The 17,863-nt window shown below is 36.5% G+C and overlaps 1 protein-coding gene across 1 annotated transcript; it reads left to right on the forward strand.

The window, feature by feature from the left end:
* Positions 1–1,588: 1,588 nt before the first annotated feature.
* On the forward strand, positions 1,589–17,583 carry LOC121411594 (EF-hand calcium-binding domain-containing protein 12-like). The gene is given in 12 exon segments (XM_041604396.1): positions 1,589–1,689; positions 3,346–3,597; positions 4,311–4,547; positions 4,549–4,560; positions 6,028–6,207; positions 7,954–8,157; positions 9,395–9,536; positions 10,266–10,537; positions 11,651–11,861; positions 12,622–12,780; positions 15,191–15,341; positions 16,413–17,583. Coding segments are annotated over 11 exon segments (2,055 nt in total). The 5' UTR covers positions 1,589–1,689; positions 3,346–3,387; the 3' UTR covers positions 16,690–17,583.
* The last annotated feature ends 280 nt before the right edge of the window (positions 17,584–17,863 follow it).

Here is a 17,863-nt window from a genome sequence, read left to right on the forward strand (position 1 = left end):
AATCATTTCCAGTTGCCCGTCTGGTTCCAATTGCTTTCAATTGGAAATCTACTCGAGTTAAAACCAATTGAAGCCAGTTAAAACCAATTGAAACTAGTCCGTCGGAAATAAAACTGGTGTCAGTTGGATTTGGTCCTGGGATATAGAATAACATGGGGCTTAAAAATCCACTGTTGAAGTCAATATATGGACAAATTCTTGCGATTCAAGTTTTCATTATTCGTTTTATCGAGACACGCATGCTGTATGTTTATAACATCATGGTTCATAATTATAAAAAAAAGTGCTGAAAATGAAAAAAAAAACGACTCGCTCTGTGCGCTCGCATCAATAATTGTTTAGTTAGATACTATCATGATTGCAAACAGTACTGAGTACGACCAGTTATTATCTCAGAATATTGGACATTTTCAGCTCGTGTCTGCGCTCGCATTATTCATTTGGAGAAATATCATCTGCACACGTACGTCACTGCAAACAATCTCTAACAAGTCCCTTCTCAAGTCAGTGGGGCCTATTAAACATTTTACCCGGCATTTTACCTCACGATTCGCACTCGATTTTGTGAAGGCAAAAAACTTTGTGTCTACCTTTGCCCCAAAAATGTTATTTTCTCCCAATGTGCCGCCCCCCCCCTCCCCCCGAGAAAAAAATCCCGGTGGCGACAGTCCATATAAGATAATTTAAATTGAGCGGCAAACCATTAAAAACTGAATGTCGTTTAAAATAAAAAGTAAGACGGGGAAAAATTATAAATACCAGGGGCCATGGAATGGTTTTAAAAGTGGGGGGAGGGGGCATAGGGAAATCCGGGTGGTTTACCCTCTCCCTATTGGCAGGCTAACATAGGAGAAAAAATAAAATTAAGAAACTAAAGATAAGAGGACTATCGAACATGAATAAAATAAAAGGGAGGAAAGTATTGGAAATTTCGGGGCATTCAATAAAGCCCCACGTTATCCTCCTCTGTCAGCAGATTAGGCTTTAATCAGGCGGAGGGTGGGCTAAGCGAGCATTCCATGATTCTTTTAAGACCTCGAGTCACCTATTTCATTTATTCCAATTATTCTCACTGGAGGTGACTTACATGGGCCATGCAGGGGCAACGGAACCAGTTTTTTTTAAGTAGGGTAAGGATTAAGTCAAATGTAGGGGGTGCGGGCGGGGCGGTGGCTGACCATGCAAAAATATCACAATTAGATGGAAATTTTCAGGTTTGTAGGTTTGAAGAGTCGGCTCGGTATAGAGTCTGTCCTTAATTTTTACCATGGGCGTATGAGCAAAGGTACAAAAACTCAATTACCCATACGCTTATTCTATACTAATTCCTACGCAACTTCCATACGGCACCAAAACCAAATCCAAAACCAACTTCCAAAACCAAATCCTCCTGGGCCTACTCCTCTTTCTCCTCCTCCTTCTTTCCTTCTTCTTCTTTTCCTTTTTTTTGGGGGGGAGGCGTCGCCACAGACATAGCCCACTGACATACCCCCCCCCTTTGCCCTAGCCTAGATCCCTAGGATTTATTAATGTTACAGATCTATCCACCTATTAACCGTACCTTTTGGCTTGTCATACTCTGTAATTATTGTTGGCACAGCAACAACTGACGCCCGAGAAAGAAGTCCACCCAATGCAAAGAAATGGAATACAAAGATGACTTATCTTTTGAACATATTTGGTGAAAGTGTGAGTATCTGTAGGTTATAGGATGATGATTATTTTCATCACAATGTTTTATGGATCCATTCATTAATTTGTTTATAATGTGACAAAATGCAAGCAATACCGCAATCACCAACAGGTCGTTCAAATTACAGTATCGGTCCCATACGCAGAGTTTTTTGTGGCACCGTAACCACGTAAAGACAAAAAAGTGACTGGACGTGAAGTCTTGATTTGATTACCCAAAATCAACCCTTTCCCTTCACACTCTCACTATCTGTTGCTCCTAAGACTACGTTACCTCACTTTTTTGTAAAATTGGCCAATGAAATCAACAAATCAAGAAATTGGAAGGAAGAGAGGGGCAAACAAGTTTTTCATAGGTAAAACTTTACGCCCGCAACAAGGTATGTTAACTGGGCTTATTTAGCTGCTTTACTATTGTCCTGAAGAAAATTTTGTTGTCAAAAAGGCAAAATCAGAAGAAAGAATATTGGTAAGACTAGACCTAAAGTTTTGAAAAAATTCATCAAAGAATAACAAATTTATTAGATTATAATTATTTGATTTGTGATGTCATATGCAAGCAGCTTTCCTATATAGGCCTAGGCCTAAATAGTAAAATGATAGTTATGTACTATAAAATGCATAAATTTCAATATTTTAATGGTTCGTGATGTGGCGTAGATGAAGATTGACCACAGAGTGTTACTGTGGGTGTGAATACTGGTGTGTAAATGATGAAACCACTCACTTGTTATCTGCATTGTCAAATGAAAGGATGTAGAGTACAGTTTGGCATATTTTTTTTACTTTAAAATGTGAGATGAAAAGAGTTTACTTTATCACTGATGTTACCTGTCAGTGTAACTAAGTTTTGTGATTCTTTCTTCTCGCCATTGTCTTCTTAGATTTAATCATATTTATGACTTTCTAATGGTATTTATAGATGAGATAGGGCTAGCCCAGAAGACTATATAAATAATGGTATGCATGATGCATCTATTAATTAAAGGGAAAGTCCACACTGAAAGAATATTTGTTGTAAAATACCAGAAAAATTACAAATATTACTATTAGTAAAGGTACAATGAAAATCCACAAACGATTGAGCAAGTCATTATGATTTGAAGTTTTTGATATGTGACGTCATTTGCAAACAGCTGCCCCATATGTTATGTACCGGTAATGTAAAATGCAGCCATAGATTTTCATTTATTTAAAGATTCATGATGACTATAATTTTTTTGTATCAAGAGCAGGGATAAAACAATATGTTGATATACAATCAAAACTTTTTCTGTTAAAAAAGTGATATTTCATTGATTTTTCAATACACGATATATGGGGAATTGGGGAAACTGCTCGCATTATGACGTTACAAAACAAAATATTGAAAGTTTTATAATAGGCAGGCTAGAATGCTGGTTGCTGGATGCAATGTCTTCATTTTTCAGTTTATTTGGATGGCTGTTTATAAAGGAAGTCTTCCCCATATTTTTAAGATGATAAGTGTGGATAAATCCTGTCTTATTTTTTGAAGGAAATTTATGCCATGGCTGGTATTTGAACCCATGATCCTAAGACTGAAAGGAGATGGTCAGAACCACTTGAATACGATGTTTCCACAGGACTTACTGCTCAAACTTATTTACCCAGTCCTCTGTTTTCACATTGAAGGTTTCTGAAAGCTAATAAAGAGAAGAGAGACCTGGCTTCAGGATGGGAGATGAAGAGGAGAGTCGAGGGGAACACCCCATCACGGCAGAAATGGAAAAGAAGAGCAAGAAACATGGAAAACAGAAGAGGAAGAAGAAAGAGAAACACTCCAAGGGAAATGTAAACTTCATGGAGGACTGTTTAGATTTTGGTTTGCTTCGACTTTTTAATCCTGATAGTACAGAGTTTCTTCCAATGGAGGAACAACTTAAGGTATATCTAAAGGAATTCTTTATTTGTGCATCAAGTGAAAATAATTCAGGTGATCAGGGGGGGGGGATATGGATGCTTGATACACCCTTTTTTTAGCTTGTCAGATATTTGTTAGGCCTAGCCTTTGGGGGGGACTTGTCTTTTTCAGTGACAATAACATTTCTTGCCAATATTTACCATGCCTTCCACATTATGTATACAAGTGAATCAAATGGGAAATGTATTTTGTTTAAACTGCGATCCCAACTTCGTCATTTAACAGAGAATAATTTTGCTTTGCAAAGTTGAATAGCATTTTTGGTCATAAAGAGCAAAGCTCTCAACTAAGTAATGTACAGTTCTATGCAGAAATATGCTACACAAAAGACTTTATGCATAGCAGTCTTTCAAAAATGTGGAGCTAATTGCAATGCGATGCCAGGATAGTTAAGTATTATTCAATGAACTAGTAACTCTTAATTCCTAATAATACTCCATAAATACTAAACCAGTTCTTTTGAGTTGATGTCCCCATGACTTAGGAAAGTAATAGTCATTTATATTCCATGACAATATATATATTTTTTCTTCAAATGAATTTATTCTTAAGAGTTACCCAATAAAATGAATCATAAAAGAATGATGTACATATTTTTTAATGAAGAATTGAAACACTATGTTCTACTATGCTAAGAATGTATTTTTTCTACTTCTTTTTTTTATGATGTATTAAGTTGTACAAGCACAGAGACCTTAGCCTTACCAAGACGTATATCACAGCTGCCAGGGTCTTTGGTAATCCAAGAGTTAGGAAACGTGTTCATGTTGCTCCTAAGATGGATGGTGGTCAGGGTGGAAAGAGTGTGAACACAAGAAGAGCCAAATCTGAGATGGTGCAGGATGGAAGACCAAGATTAAAGCCTATCAACAAGGATGATATGGTCTTGACAGAGAGGGACAAACAAATCATTTCACGATAATGAGGTTAGATATCAAATTTTATGTCATGAAAAACAGTAAATAGTTGATTCTGCAGTAGTTTTTTTTACAATCCATGACAGAAAACATTCTGGATGGTGTTTTGTTAAGATAAGAAACTGGGCCCCATCTTGTTACGATTGATCCAAACCATTGTAACTCTATGGAAATCCATCAGAGTCATAATTTCTTCTACAGGAAATGTGAAAAATGTCCTTTAAACAATTAATGGAGAACACACCAAATAATAATATACAGTTCTTGTATAGCGCATATCACATTATGAATAATGTCTCTATGCGCTTCCAAAGGACTTGTCAATTAATCAATGAATTTATGGATATACATTCATATCTAGAATTTTTTTTAGCAAATATACATTTTATATGTTGACTTTGCTGGCTTTCCATAGTTGTGATTGATCGGATCAATTGCAAGTCTTTGTAAGATTGGCCCCACGTTAATATGTCAAAATTTGATTGAAGTTAAATAATAAGGAAACTTAGAACACCAGGATAAGTTTGAATATCTCACAATCACAAGAACAGGTCATCAGACATGTGTAACTTATATATAGCTCTAGGAAACACAACCCGAGACACAAATCATCATTTAATAGGTGATTTCATATTTATGGCTAGTGTTGAGGTTGGCATTGATATCACCAACCGAAACATAACATTTGAAAAAAAATGCTGGTGCCCACCAGCTCCGATGCTTGACATCATTGGGTGCTCAGCTATCCGATCATTGGTATCATATTACACAGGAGAATTCAAACACTCAAAACACCAGGGTCAGTATTCAATTGGAAATTTGAGTATTTCATGTACAATTTTACTTGGATAAGCAAAATGCTTATACTTGATTTCAAATAACTTATGCTAAGTATTTTACTTTATCGAGGTAAATTTAAGCAAAATATTTACTAATAACCATAATTGTGACATCAGAAAGTCTAAGCATACAACATGTCCACCTGTGCGAAGGATGTACGTTGCGCATGTTTGTTTATAAACTGCACGCTAGCCAGACTTAAGCCAGGTGTGTGACTGACTTAGATTTAAGCAAAATACTTAAATACAAAAGACAATTTAATACCAAAGGGCAAAGATGAATAAGTATTTTACATTAGCAGTATTCCGGCCCAGGACTATACTTGTGATAACCCACATGCACATTTGATGCTTCATTGTTCTCAAGATTACTTTCTCTCATCCTTCAGAACTTCAGACGTATCAGATAAGACAAGATGAAAACCTCTGAGGTCTTCTTTCTTTACCCTTGAGCTTTTTTTTTCTTTCTTCTATTTTTTTATAGGTTCATGTGATATGAGTTAGAGCTAGGAACTGAGAAAGGGATTGTTTCATTCTGATATAAATGTATATTACTGAAAAGAACCTCTTTCAGCTAGAGATTCTGCTTAATATCTCTAAATCATTAATTAATACATTGTTTTCAATCCCCTTAAAGGTTCAAGAAAGAATGGCAGAGTATAAGAGCTGGCTGCATGATCGAATGGCACTGCGGGCTGGTCTAGAGTCCATGGGTTTGAAAGAATCCTGGCTTCGAGCTAAACCTGACCCTACACCTTTGGAGAGAAGAGTCCTTTTACAGTTGGAGGAAGCAAGGAGAGTTGCAGAAGCTCTGAAGGTACATGTTCAGAATCGTTATCATCTATTGATTTTTCTTTTCTCATTCACTTCACAAAATCATGCACTTCACACACACACACAAACACAGAGCCTCACACACATACAAAAGAAATACACTCCAAAGTGTTCATTTTTTTTTTATAAGATGTGAAATTAAATTTCTGTTCGTTTGAATTTTTTTTTTTCGAAAGTTTGTGCTGAAATTTGTCAACTGTATGAAGTTCAAAAATCATTTGTTCAATATGTCACAGTGTCACATATGTCACATAGTCACAATATCATAGAGGTTTATGCAATTGATTGCAAAATGGCAGTAGCTAATCATAATCATTATTGCATTCATATGGTTCAAGATATTCACTATCAACCAATTATATCATAGCAATTGATACCAGTATTTTTATTTGTTATCAGGACTTAGTCTGTGTGCATCATAAGTATTATGATGAAAGCAGAGTTATTTGTTTAATTACCAAATCATCTGTTGATTTTGTGAGCTATTTTATGCTACCAGCTTTTCTTCTTATTTTTCTGTTTTTCTTCAAATGATTATGTGCTAGTTTGGGTGATAAAACAATATATTCAAGACTAACAATAAAGGCCTGTAATGACTCAAAGCCGAGCTACTAAAAGTAAATTAACAAAATGTTTATGTTTGCACAATACTGCTTTAATGCTTTGCTTGTCAATTGAAAAAATGGATTACTAATTTAATTTTTATGTTGGTTGTTCTTGTAATGATGATATGAATTGATTTTGATATTTTTCTTAGCTCCAATTTATCCTGGAGAAACTGCCTCTTCCTCAGGTATATACCAGTAATAATTAAAACAGCATGGATTAACTACTCCTCAGCATGATAGTTTTCCTGTGCATGTTTTCTATTTATCTTGATTTTCTGCAACATTGCCTTTGTATTGATGTGAATTCATGAAGGAGCCATTTTTGTGTAGGAATAGCTGCTTACTTCCTTTAATAATTGGAATATGATTGTTTTTGCTTTCTTCAAAGTTTGTTTGCATGTAGATAGAGCTCAGATTTTAAATGAAAGTAGATTTTATTAGTTGATAAATGTTCCATGTTTTGTGATACCAAATCAACTAGAATTTTAAATGCGTAGATTATTGCATGCTTAAATGCTAAATTTTCAAACAATCTTGACATTAATTATTTTCTCTTTGTATAGACCCCATAATGTAAATTATTTTTGGAAAAATATTAATTTATAAGTAAGATTTAAAAGTTTGACAATAAATTTGAGGGGATCAGGCATTGAAAAATGGGATCATTGGATGCTTTAGTAATAGATGGATATTTCACTAGAATGAGAAATATCAATAATACTTTTCCTAAAACCACAAATACTCTTTTAATATTCTAATTATTTGTGCACCTTTGTCTCAAAATAGTTAACATTTTAAGGAAATACTGTTTCTTTTAATAATGGTATAATGCATGTTTAATTCTCTTCTTAGCCAACAAAAATAGTGCTTGTGCTCTGTCCCATTTTCTTGTAATTTTCTCGTCTGATCCTTGTTAATACTGCTATTTTAGCTGCAAAAGGAAGCAAAACTTTGATTTTTTTTTAAATGATACATTTTGTACCTTCATAGAAGCATTACATTCTTTTCATTAGAAGTTTCCTCTTGCGATTGATGGGCTCAATAGATGACAAGGCTTTACTTATTCAGTTTTAGTTTATGAGTTGCATACTAGTGTTGACTTTGCATTGCTTTGCATCCAGTTGAAAGTAGATGATGTCAAGGAAGTGATCATCAAGACGGAAGACTTCTCTGAGAAGGAGCCCAAACCTCAGCCAGAAGGTATGGGAATCATCGCCAGCTACCTGGCCAGCAAGAAACAACGTCTTATAGATCTGTTCTCCCAGGCTGATAAGGACAAGAGTTGGGCTATCACCAGAGATGAGCTCAGGAACTGTATCAAGGAGGTGGGCTATTTGGGGCGTACTAACCCTCATTTATGCTTTGTGCTTTTAACTTTTATAGCAAGTAGTTTTAATTCAAGGGATAGACAATATCTAGCACTTGACCTTCTGAATTTTGATGATATTTGTGAGAAACACTCACTCAGTTAATTGCATAATAATATTCCAGATTCACACACCAAAAAAAATTCACTGAATGATACGAAAGCAGGTTTTATTGCCTTTTTGTTTTTGTGAGGTTCATTAAAAGCAATCAAATTATATACCAAAATTTCCATGATAAGTTTGAATACTTCATCAGAGCAAATTATGTAAGTTTTCCGAAATCAATTAAAATGAGTAAGAGGTATTATTTCCGCTTTTATACAGTGTGTGATCCTTTGATACATCAGGGGCCCCATCTTGCAAACAGTTACGATTGATCCAATCAATCATAACTCTGTGGAAATCCATCGGTGTCATAATTTTTTCTTTATGAAATTGGCACAATGTCCTTTGTAAACAAAGAGATGCAGAGTGAATTTTCAAGAAAACAATGAATGCATGAATATACATCATAGTTAGAAAATATTGTGAACAAACATGCATAACACACGTTGATGTTGCTGGCCGTCCATAGTTGTGGATCAATCGTAACTCTTTGTTAGACGGGCTGCAGAATGATGTCTCTAAGCACTTTGCAGACTGACATTACCCAAGTCATTGCATTTTGGTATGCGCATAAGCAATGTATGCAGTTTTTCAACTCCCTGGGGGCATTCCAGCAATATTGCAAGGCATACCACATTTGGCTATCGCAGGTCTTGTTTATAAAGGTTTTCGTCATGCACAAGTTGTCATTCAGTAACGGTAGCGATAAGAAAATCCTTTATAATGCCATGAATCACTTTGTGTATTTGCTTAGTTTTATTGTTTCATAGACTGCTTTATAGTGACAAATTTACTGCTTCTATTGTATACTTTGTCATGCCTATCACTGTTATGCTAGTAGAGTAGTAGTCATGATTGCTTCATTGCTTGCTTCATTATTTCTTTGTAATTGTATTTTCTTCAAGTAATGAATACAAGTTTGTTCAATTTAATTTGAAAATGTGTACTATTTTTGTTTCATATTGTGGTATTAATTGAAATCCTTAGCCTTTGATTATATAACCTGCTCAGAATCATTTTTTCCTAAATTTTTTTTATCTATTCATGTTTTTATTATTATCTTCAACATTTCCTCATATTGGCAATGCAGGCAAAGATCCCAATCTCAGAAACTCTATTAAATGAGGTGATAGACAGCTTAGACTCAGACTTCAATGCCGAGATCGACTATCGGGAGTTTGTGCGAGGCATGGAAAGATACCAATTGGAAGAAAGGAAACGAAAAATCATAGGTACTCTAGCTTATAACATCCTGTGTAAAAATTTTGATTGAAAATCTTTCACATCTTTATGAGAAAAAAAACCCACCTGTCATATGCTTTCGAAATCCCAGGGTTCACTATATCCCATCCCTCCACGTGCGTCCATTGGCAATGCATTTTTCTACATCTGCCACCCTCTACTAAAGTATAGTAAATGGTGATACAACACTTGCTCCTGCACCAATTACGAAGGGTTATGGTATAGGGTTACATGTGTTTTATGTCAGGTTTAGTGTTAAATCCAGGGTTTAAGTTAATCATTTGATTACTTGTGTGGAATTTTTATTTGAGCAATTGTTGTTGGAAGCAAATGTCATGGAACTAGTAGGAAGGAATTTCTTGAATTGTTCAGGGTAGCTGTACAAATACTGGGGTAATAGTGCGCAGTGCTTAAAAACATTGTTCTAATCTCTATGTAAGTGTTGCGTTTTATTATTGTTATGAGACATTCTTTGTTTTTTCAGGTAGGATTGTGGGAATGGAATAGGTGCACTTGTTTGAAGAAAAAATACAGCATAGCTATAACAATTGTCTGAGGTTTCTTGTAGAATTGTTTGGTAAAAGCTTTGTGCAATATTTGTATCATGTGGGTTCAGTTTGTACGAGGAAGCGACTTAACATGGCGTATTTATGGTATTTTGATTGTGCATAAAGAATTTCTTCAAGTTTCCATTCTAACATTGTATTTCTAACTTTCAGCTGAAGAGGAGAGAAAAAGCCAGACCAAGATCAAGTCAACCCCTGAATGTCGGACAGGGATTGTCCCGATCAGTGATCTAGCTCCAGTAAGGGAGTCTGTATCGTCACCTGTAATGCCCACTCATAGAGAGGAAGACAAAAGGGAAGTTAATACACCTGACTCAATGGCATCACTCCTGGAGATACCCAAACGTGACATTACTGAACGGAGAGCACTCAATCCAGACGACATGATTGAGAAGAGGAAGAGAGAGAAATTCATGTCGGATAATGTAAGTATTTAAGTAAATGGGAACGGTAAGACAGGAAATGAATTAGGGGTTGGGGGTTATGAGACCAGGGTATAAGGGGAAAACCCAAATAAGTATCGGTGGGAAAAAGGAGGTGCTTTAAAATGAAAATGAATATGACAGAGAAAGTTTCCATAAAAAGGTAAGGAATGGATGAATACTGTCATTTTATTTCAGTGTTATGCGCCTTGGAATAGTTTACTAGATAGATGGCACATTAATAAATGCTGTTTTTATTATTATTTTATGCCCTGAAACACTTAAACACTTTTCATCTTCATTATTACAAAGGGAGGCGACCATAGATGCTTCAGTAGTGCGTGGGTGTAGATGCAATATATTGAATTTGTTTATAGTAACAATTCTTTATAGTGTGAAAGCATGAATACATGATTTTCATTATATGCTTTAATAGTAGAATTGTTCCAGATATTACAATTGCTTAAAGGTCAAGTCCACCTCAGAAAAACGTTGATTTGAATCAATAGAGAAAAATCAGACAAGCACAATCCTGAAAATTTCATCAAAATCGGATGTAAAATAAGAAAGTTATGACAATTCAAAGTTTCACTTATTTTTAACAAAATATTTATATGAACGAGCCAGTTACATCCAAATGAGAGAGTCAATGATGTCACTCACTCACTATTTCTTTTGTTTTTTATTGTTTGAACTATACAATATTTACATTTTTACGACTTTGATGATTACGACCTCCTTGCCTGAACACGAAATGTTAAAATAATTGAATTCCGCATGTTCAGGGAGGAATGAAACTTCATTTCACATGACAATGACGAGAAAATCAAAATATTTCATATTTCATATAATGAAATACAAAAGAAATAGTGAGTGAGGGATGTCATCAGTTCCCTCATTTGCATACCGACCGAGATGTGCATATAACTCTTTTGTGAAATAAAGCGAAACTTTAAAATGTCATAACTTTCTTAGTTTACAACCGATTTTGATGAAATTTTCAGTGATGTGCTTGTTGAATTTTTCTCTTTTTATTCAAATCAAGTTTTTGTTGGGGTGGACTTGTCCTTTAAGAATAAATCATGACGGTTTTTGTAATGTTCCTTCTGGTTGCAGTTGAAGAAGAAGAGGCTCCCACGTGTGATCCAGAGTCCATTGAAGACTGGAAACAAGGCCGTAGATCTCCATTCACAGGTATCAACCTTAGGAGGGGATCTAGGTGTAGAGATCCATGACTACAGAGCGGCTAGACTAGCCGAGTACCATGCTATTCTCAGGCTGTGTGAAGAGAGGGGGATTCCCCTTACACCAAAACTACTTCAAAGAGGTAAGGACTTGGTGATGGTAGGAATGTTTTTAATGAGTAACCAGGTGGGTGTTTCACAAAGCTGTTTGTAAGATACAAATGACTTTACGCACAACTGGTGATCCTTTCTTGTGCTATGTGATATCCCTGTGTAATTGAGTTATGACCTAAGAACATGTTCCAGTCATGCGTAAAGTTGCTCTTAACTTACGAAACAGCTTTATGAAACACCCACCAGAGGTTTAAAGGCTTACAGTCCTTTCCGAGGGACCTGGTAATGAGGATGAATACCTTACCAAAGGGCACTACCATACCAAGTGGGAATCAAATCCATTTCACTGGAGTGGGAATCCACCACTCCACCGACTGAGCCTTCTCAAGAACTTACCTGAAAAATCAAGGTCCTGTCTTACAACTCGAAGAATTATGGTTGATCATTACTCTCCATATAAAATTTACTTGTACACATCTTTTACGAACAATGATTTGACTAGAAACTAGAATAGAAACGATGCACTCTCTCACCTCCTGGCAAAAAAAAATCATTTGATGGAAATGCCGTTTCAACTTTGAACAACAAAAACATCACCTGTTAATTAACTGTAATCATTATTACTGCTTTGATACTTATCTGACATCAAGCTCTTACACTTACTCAAGCTCAAAACTGAATCAACACCGAGGAGTGATTCCAGTTCTTGCTCATGTAGATGGAAATGGTATTGTTTTCATTCAAACTATCACTCATCCATCCACTAACCTCTACTTGTTCCACTCTCAGCACTCTTGCATCCAGGCGATAAGCGTGTCAACCAGCTGAAGAAGCGTATTCGCCAGCCTGGCACCCACACCATGTCCAACAGATTCGCTGAGCCGCCAAAGCCTCCAGAGTCCCCTGATGAATTCCACGACATGGAGAAAGTTGTTGTCACCAAATCAGGTTTGTCTTCATGGACCTGGCCACAGAGGATTATCTATTATTACTGGGGGTGCTGTGACAATCTTCAGCACCCACAGTATACAAATAGTGAATAGGCATGAGTGCGATGGTGCGAGATTTCACATGAGGTGAAAGAAAGATGCTCTATTCAACGAGGCGTTAGCCGAGTTGAATAGAGTGTTTCTTTCTTTCAAAATCTCGCACCATTGCACGAATAATATTCGCTATTTGTGTTGTACAACGCCTCGGAATCTAGCGAAAATATGAAAAAACCAAGAGTTTTCCCTCCAGTAATCTATGAAACTGGAGCAAAAATATTGAAGCGAAAAGCAAAATCCCACAAGCACACTTGATCTTGGACAGCATTGCGCATTTAGCCAGCGGGCTGTACGCGCATTGTTACCTTATTCAATGAAATTGCATTGTGACGTCACCTCGTAAAGCCGTGCAATGGTACATTTTGGACGGTACATTTTAGATGGTACGTCTTGTGTGCAACGGTACGAATGTGTGACTTTCAGCCTCCCATTTGATCGCGTGCAACAAGCTAAGTAGGCGTTGTACAAGAAACAATAGAGTAATCCTCCGTGGGCAGGCCTTGTTGGTCTTACACATTTCTTGTTCACATTTTATATGTATGGTCCCAAATTCTTTTGACATTCTAGGGCCCCATTTCATAATAAGTTGCTATGGTAGCAAGACTTGCTGGAATGTCACCTTACATGACAACAGTGAAAATTTTGCTTTTGTTTGGCTCTTTCTCCAATAAAAGATGATATTCAACTTTTCATGGAATGGGGCCATGGAGACACTTTATCAATTAGTCTTCCATTTAAACGCAACTCAAGGAAATAAAATCTAACTTGAGTCTTGCAATCGAATGGTGCAACCAGGTCTTGTATGTGGTTTCACTTTAATGTTAACGGATATCAGAACCCAGTAACAAAGCTTAGTGATTATTGCTTTGAGTTCTTTGACTGATCATACTTAATATTTAATAATAAAATGTTGATAATTTAGGGAAATAATGAAAAACTAGGCTTGTACATGTATTTGCATCTCCCTATAACAAATCTATTCATTCTTTTGCATAATTACAATAATTTATCAAAATTCATTCAAATATATTTTTTGTTGGTAGAGTCATGCATAAGAATCAAAAGTTGTTCAATGACATGTATTGTTATTTTTCACTAGGGTCTGGTTTGGGGGAAGTAACAACCAAGGGAGGGTATGTGGTGGGCATACTAAAACAGGTAGGACTCAGAATCAGAAGTGGAACTTAAACTCCTAATATGCCAGATGTATTTGTGCTGTTTGGGATTTGTGTGTATAATATACATTTAAAGTGCCTAGAGTTGACTTCAGCAAAGCTTGAGTTAACTGACACGTAAAAATATGTTTGTCCCTCCAATTGAGAGTAATGGACACACTACAAGTGATGTGCATTGCATAGTTGCTGGGGTGTTACACCCTGGTATGTCAAATTTGAACATTTTGAGTGCAGCTGAGAAAAAGCTGTATTTTATATAGAGAGCTGTGGTGGACTGGTAATATCCTCATGTGTGACGGCCTCCTAATTCATGTGGAGAGCATGGGAGTAAAGATGGTTTTTCCAAGCCGCAAAATGGTTTAAGTAACATGACCAGTACCTATGTCAGTGGGCAAAACATTGTAATACATGCTTGACAACAATGTTTGTAGTGTGCTTTGTATCTCCCATAAACATCAATGCAGTGGTTCATGAACTCACAGTCTTTGCGTTGTGAAGATACAATCAGAGGTATTGACACAATCTCAGTTTTACCGACAGTATTTGATCCATGTAAAGCTGAATTCGTTCTACAATGGACCTACTTCATACATCCATGTAAACGTAGGATCGATTTATGTACAGATTTACTGTACTATTAGGGGTGGGCAAATAAAAAAAAATGAAATTGGTGGATTTTATGGCGATTTTTGCTGCTGTATTTCACCAAAAATCGTTATTTTAAATGACTCAACTTATCTGATTCATGTATTTTGTGCTCATTGACCATAAAAACATATATTTGGACATATTGCAAGCCTTATTTGTATAGATATTAAAGAATTTACCTGTTAAATCACTGATTTGGAACGAATTTGGCGGCCATTTTCAAAATCGCTTGGAACCAATATAAAACTCAATCGTAGGTCAAAACGGTTGTCGGATTATGGCTCAGCAGCAAAAAATCGCCATAGAATCCACCCGTTCGAAATTGAATTTCCCAAATAAGGCCTTATTTGCTCACCCCTAATACTAAACTAGATATAGCTGCAGGATTATGTGCATAAATTCGCTTCATGTACAGTTTTACTGTACTAAACTAGATAAAGATGCAGTATTATGTACTTAAATTTAAACTCCTGCTCACTTTACTTTCAGGAGAAGTACTGGTCGACTCTAAGCACGTCTACCCAAAGAAACAAGACATATGGCCTAAACCAGAAATGCAGAACCTTTCCAGTGGCAAAGCCTTCATATCTAGGAAGATTGATTGCTGGATGTCTTTTGAAGAATATGAAAGACTGACCGGGTGAGTATAGCATTTTGCATCCACTTTGTGTTCAAGCAAAATCAAAATTTGGTTCATTAACAGTTTATCTAATGCTAGTGGTATTGGACCAAGTAGATATTCTAGACAAAATGGCCTGTATTCTGAAGTCGGGTTTAACTTAGACTCGGGTTTAAAGTTGTGGTTCAAGTATGGCAAGCCAATTGTCACATAAATCACCAACAGTAGAGACATCATACTTCAGCTCATTTGGCTCATAAATCATTCATAATTGTCTAGGAATAATAAAAAAATTATTGGCTTCACCATCGATGAATCAGGAAAGAGCACAGTAAAGATAAGAAACATACAACTTAAAAACAAATTTGATACGTTTGGCTTCCCATACTTAAACCACAACTTTAAACCCGAGTTTAACTTAAACCCGACTTGGGTGTAGCCTAACTAGTGATGAGACAAATGGGTGAATGGGCTAAATGACAATTAGAAGAATGGGGGGGGGGGTTGTGTTTCACAAAGATTTAAGTGCGACTTACAGTCGCTCTTAAATTCCAAGTTTCATGCAGCAGGAAAGGCATCACCGCACTGGTCGAGGATGAGCATTAGCTTTGCATATCATGTGCATATATCAGCATTCAAACACGACTAAATCACACTTTGTGAAACACCCCCCCCCCCCTCAATTAAGTAGATGAACGAGGATTAGACCTTGTGAAATGAGAACAAGCAGAAAGTAGATAAAGTTGGTGTAGATGCTTCCAAGATGAATGACAGCAAAGAATTCATTCAACGCAGCTTTGGCCCGAGACTGGCTGTTCCTTACTTGAAATTGAGCTAACAGGAATCACAGGATGTACTTGGAATGAAACCCCTGGTTCCTCAAACAAGAATACTCTAATGAGGGGTATAAATAGCTCATGTTGGAGCTTGAGAGGGGGGACGAGGATTAGACATCAGGCAGTGTTATGTCGGCCTCAAGCTGATCAGATTCAAGAATTTCAGTAGCTTATAGCATTTGTCAGTGAGTCCGTTTAGATTTGTGTCATGCATGGTATACTGTACTTCTGTTCAACTTTCCCTATCACATAACAGTCACCTGAAGCAGCGTTACGTCAGCCTTGAGAATGCTCCAGAGCATGATGTCTTCTGGCCAGGCTTCCTCCTAGATAAGATCCAGCTCTGCATGCCGGAGACCAGACCAAGGAACGAGAGGACAAGCCACGCCCTGTTCCAGCCCACCAGGGTCCGTACCAAACGCTCAAATCCAGGTTATAACAATGACATCTCTTACTGGGTGGTGAGCGATGAGAACTACCTCAAAACTGGAGGGATTGATGAGAGGAAGGTCTATAGCATTGACTGGAAATGAACAATCTCCCAGAGACGTGGTGAAGCGACTTCAGTTGCTTGTTTGATATATGATCCAACAACTTTCAGTAACACCTTCACTGTCTGCTGAATGGCAGTAACAATAATCATAATTCTTTATGAAACAGGATAGCTCCACACACACCAGCAGAACATGGTAGACACTTGTAGACACCTTCTTAAAATGAAGAATCCATAGAACCATAACCCAATTTTCAATGAAAGAAAGTAAAAAATAATGTTCCAATGTACAGTCGTGCTTCTGTTCTGTGGAAAGTTCCTTCTAGAGTGTTTCATTATGCTTGTGGAGCGATATGGTCCAGTGGATTAGTCTACATACATTGAAACCGAGGATTGTGTGGGTTTGAATCCCAGCCATGACATAATTTTTCAGCAAGTAACTGATTCACATTGTCCTGCGCTCCACCCAGGTGAGGTAATTGGGTACCTGGTACTTGAGCGCATAACATCTAGCTCGGCTGAAGCTAGGGTAATTATGTTTATTTATTGTAAGCACTTTAGACTTCTGATAAAGTATCAGGCACTATGTAAGAAAGGATGTATAATTGATGCCTTATACTTTATCTGACACAGTCTATTTCATCCAGCAGTTACCATAGTATAGTCAGGACTGCCATGCTTCTTAGCCAATCAAAATCAAGGAAATTTGTCAGATCTGATAATTTGTCAGAGGACAAAGTTCGATGAATTACTCTCCAGAAGATTTATCTGTATATTGACTCAGATCGATCATCAACAATTTCAAACATTTTAAAACAAGAAAGAACATTCTTGCATGAAAACAGAAAATACTAGGTAAATTTGAATTTTGATAATAAAATTAAATAGATTTTAAATAAAACTTTAATAAATGTGCTGACCGGAGAAAGGGTCCCTGCAAGTGAAAAAAGGGCTCATACTAATGACTTGATATAGAAAACTATCATTCTATTCTATCAGCAAAAACCAAAATTCGCTAATGGCCTTGCATGATGTAGATTTTTTTATGCACTCCTAGACTAGAAATTAATTCATGTGCCTTTTTTTATATATCTCATTTCATTATTGTGTCTACATACGTAAAAGCAATAACATTTTGTAATGGTTGTGAAAAATGTATTTTTTTGTTTGGAAAAAAAAATCTGTTTAGAAAGAAAATAGTATTTTTTCTACCA

This window comes from Lytechinus variegatus, chromosome 3, assembly GCF_018143015.1.
Source record: "Lytechinus variegatus isolate NC3 chromosome 3, Lvar_3.0, whole genome shotgun sequence".
NCBI lineage: Eukaryota > Metazoa > Echinodermata > Echinoidea > Temnopleuroida > Toxopneustidae > Lytechinus > Lytechinus variegatus.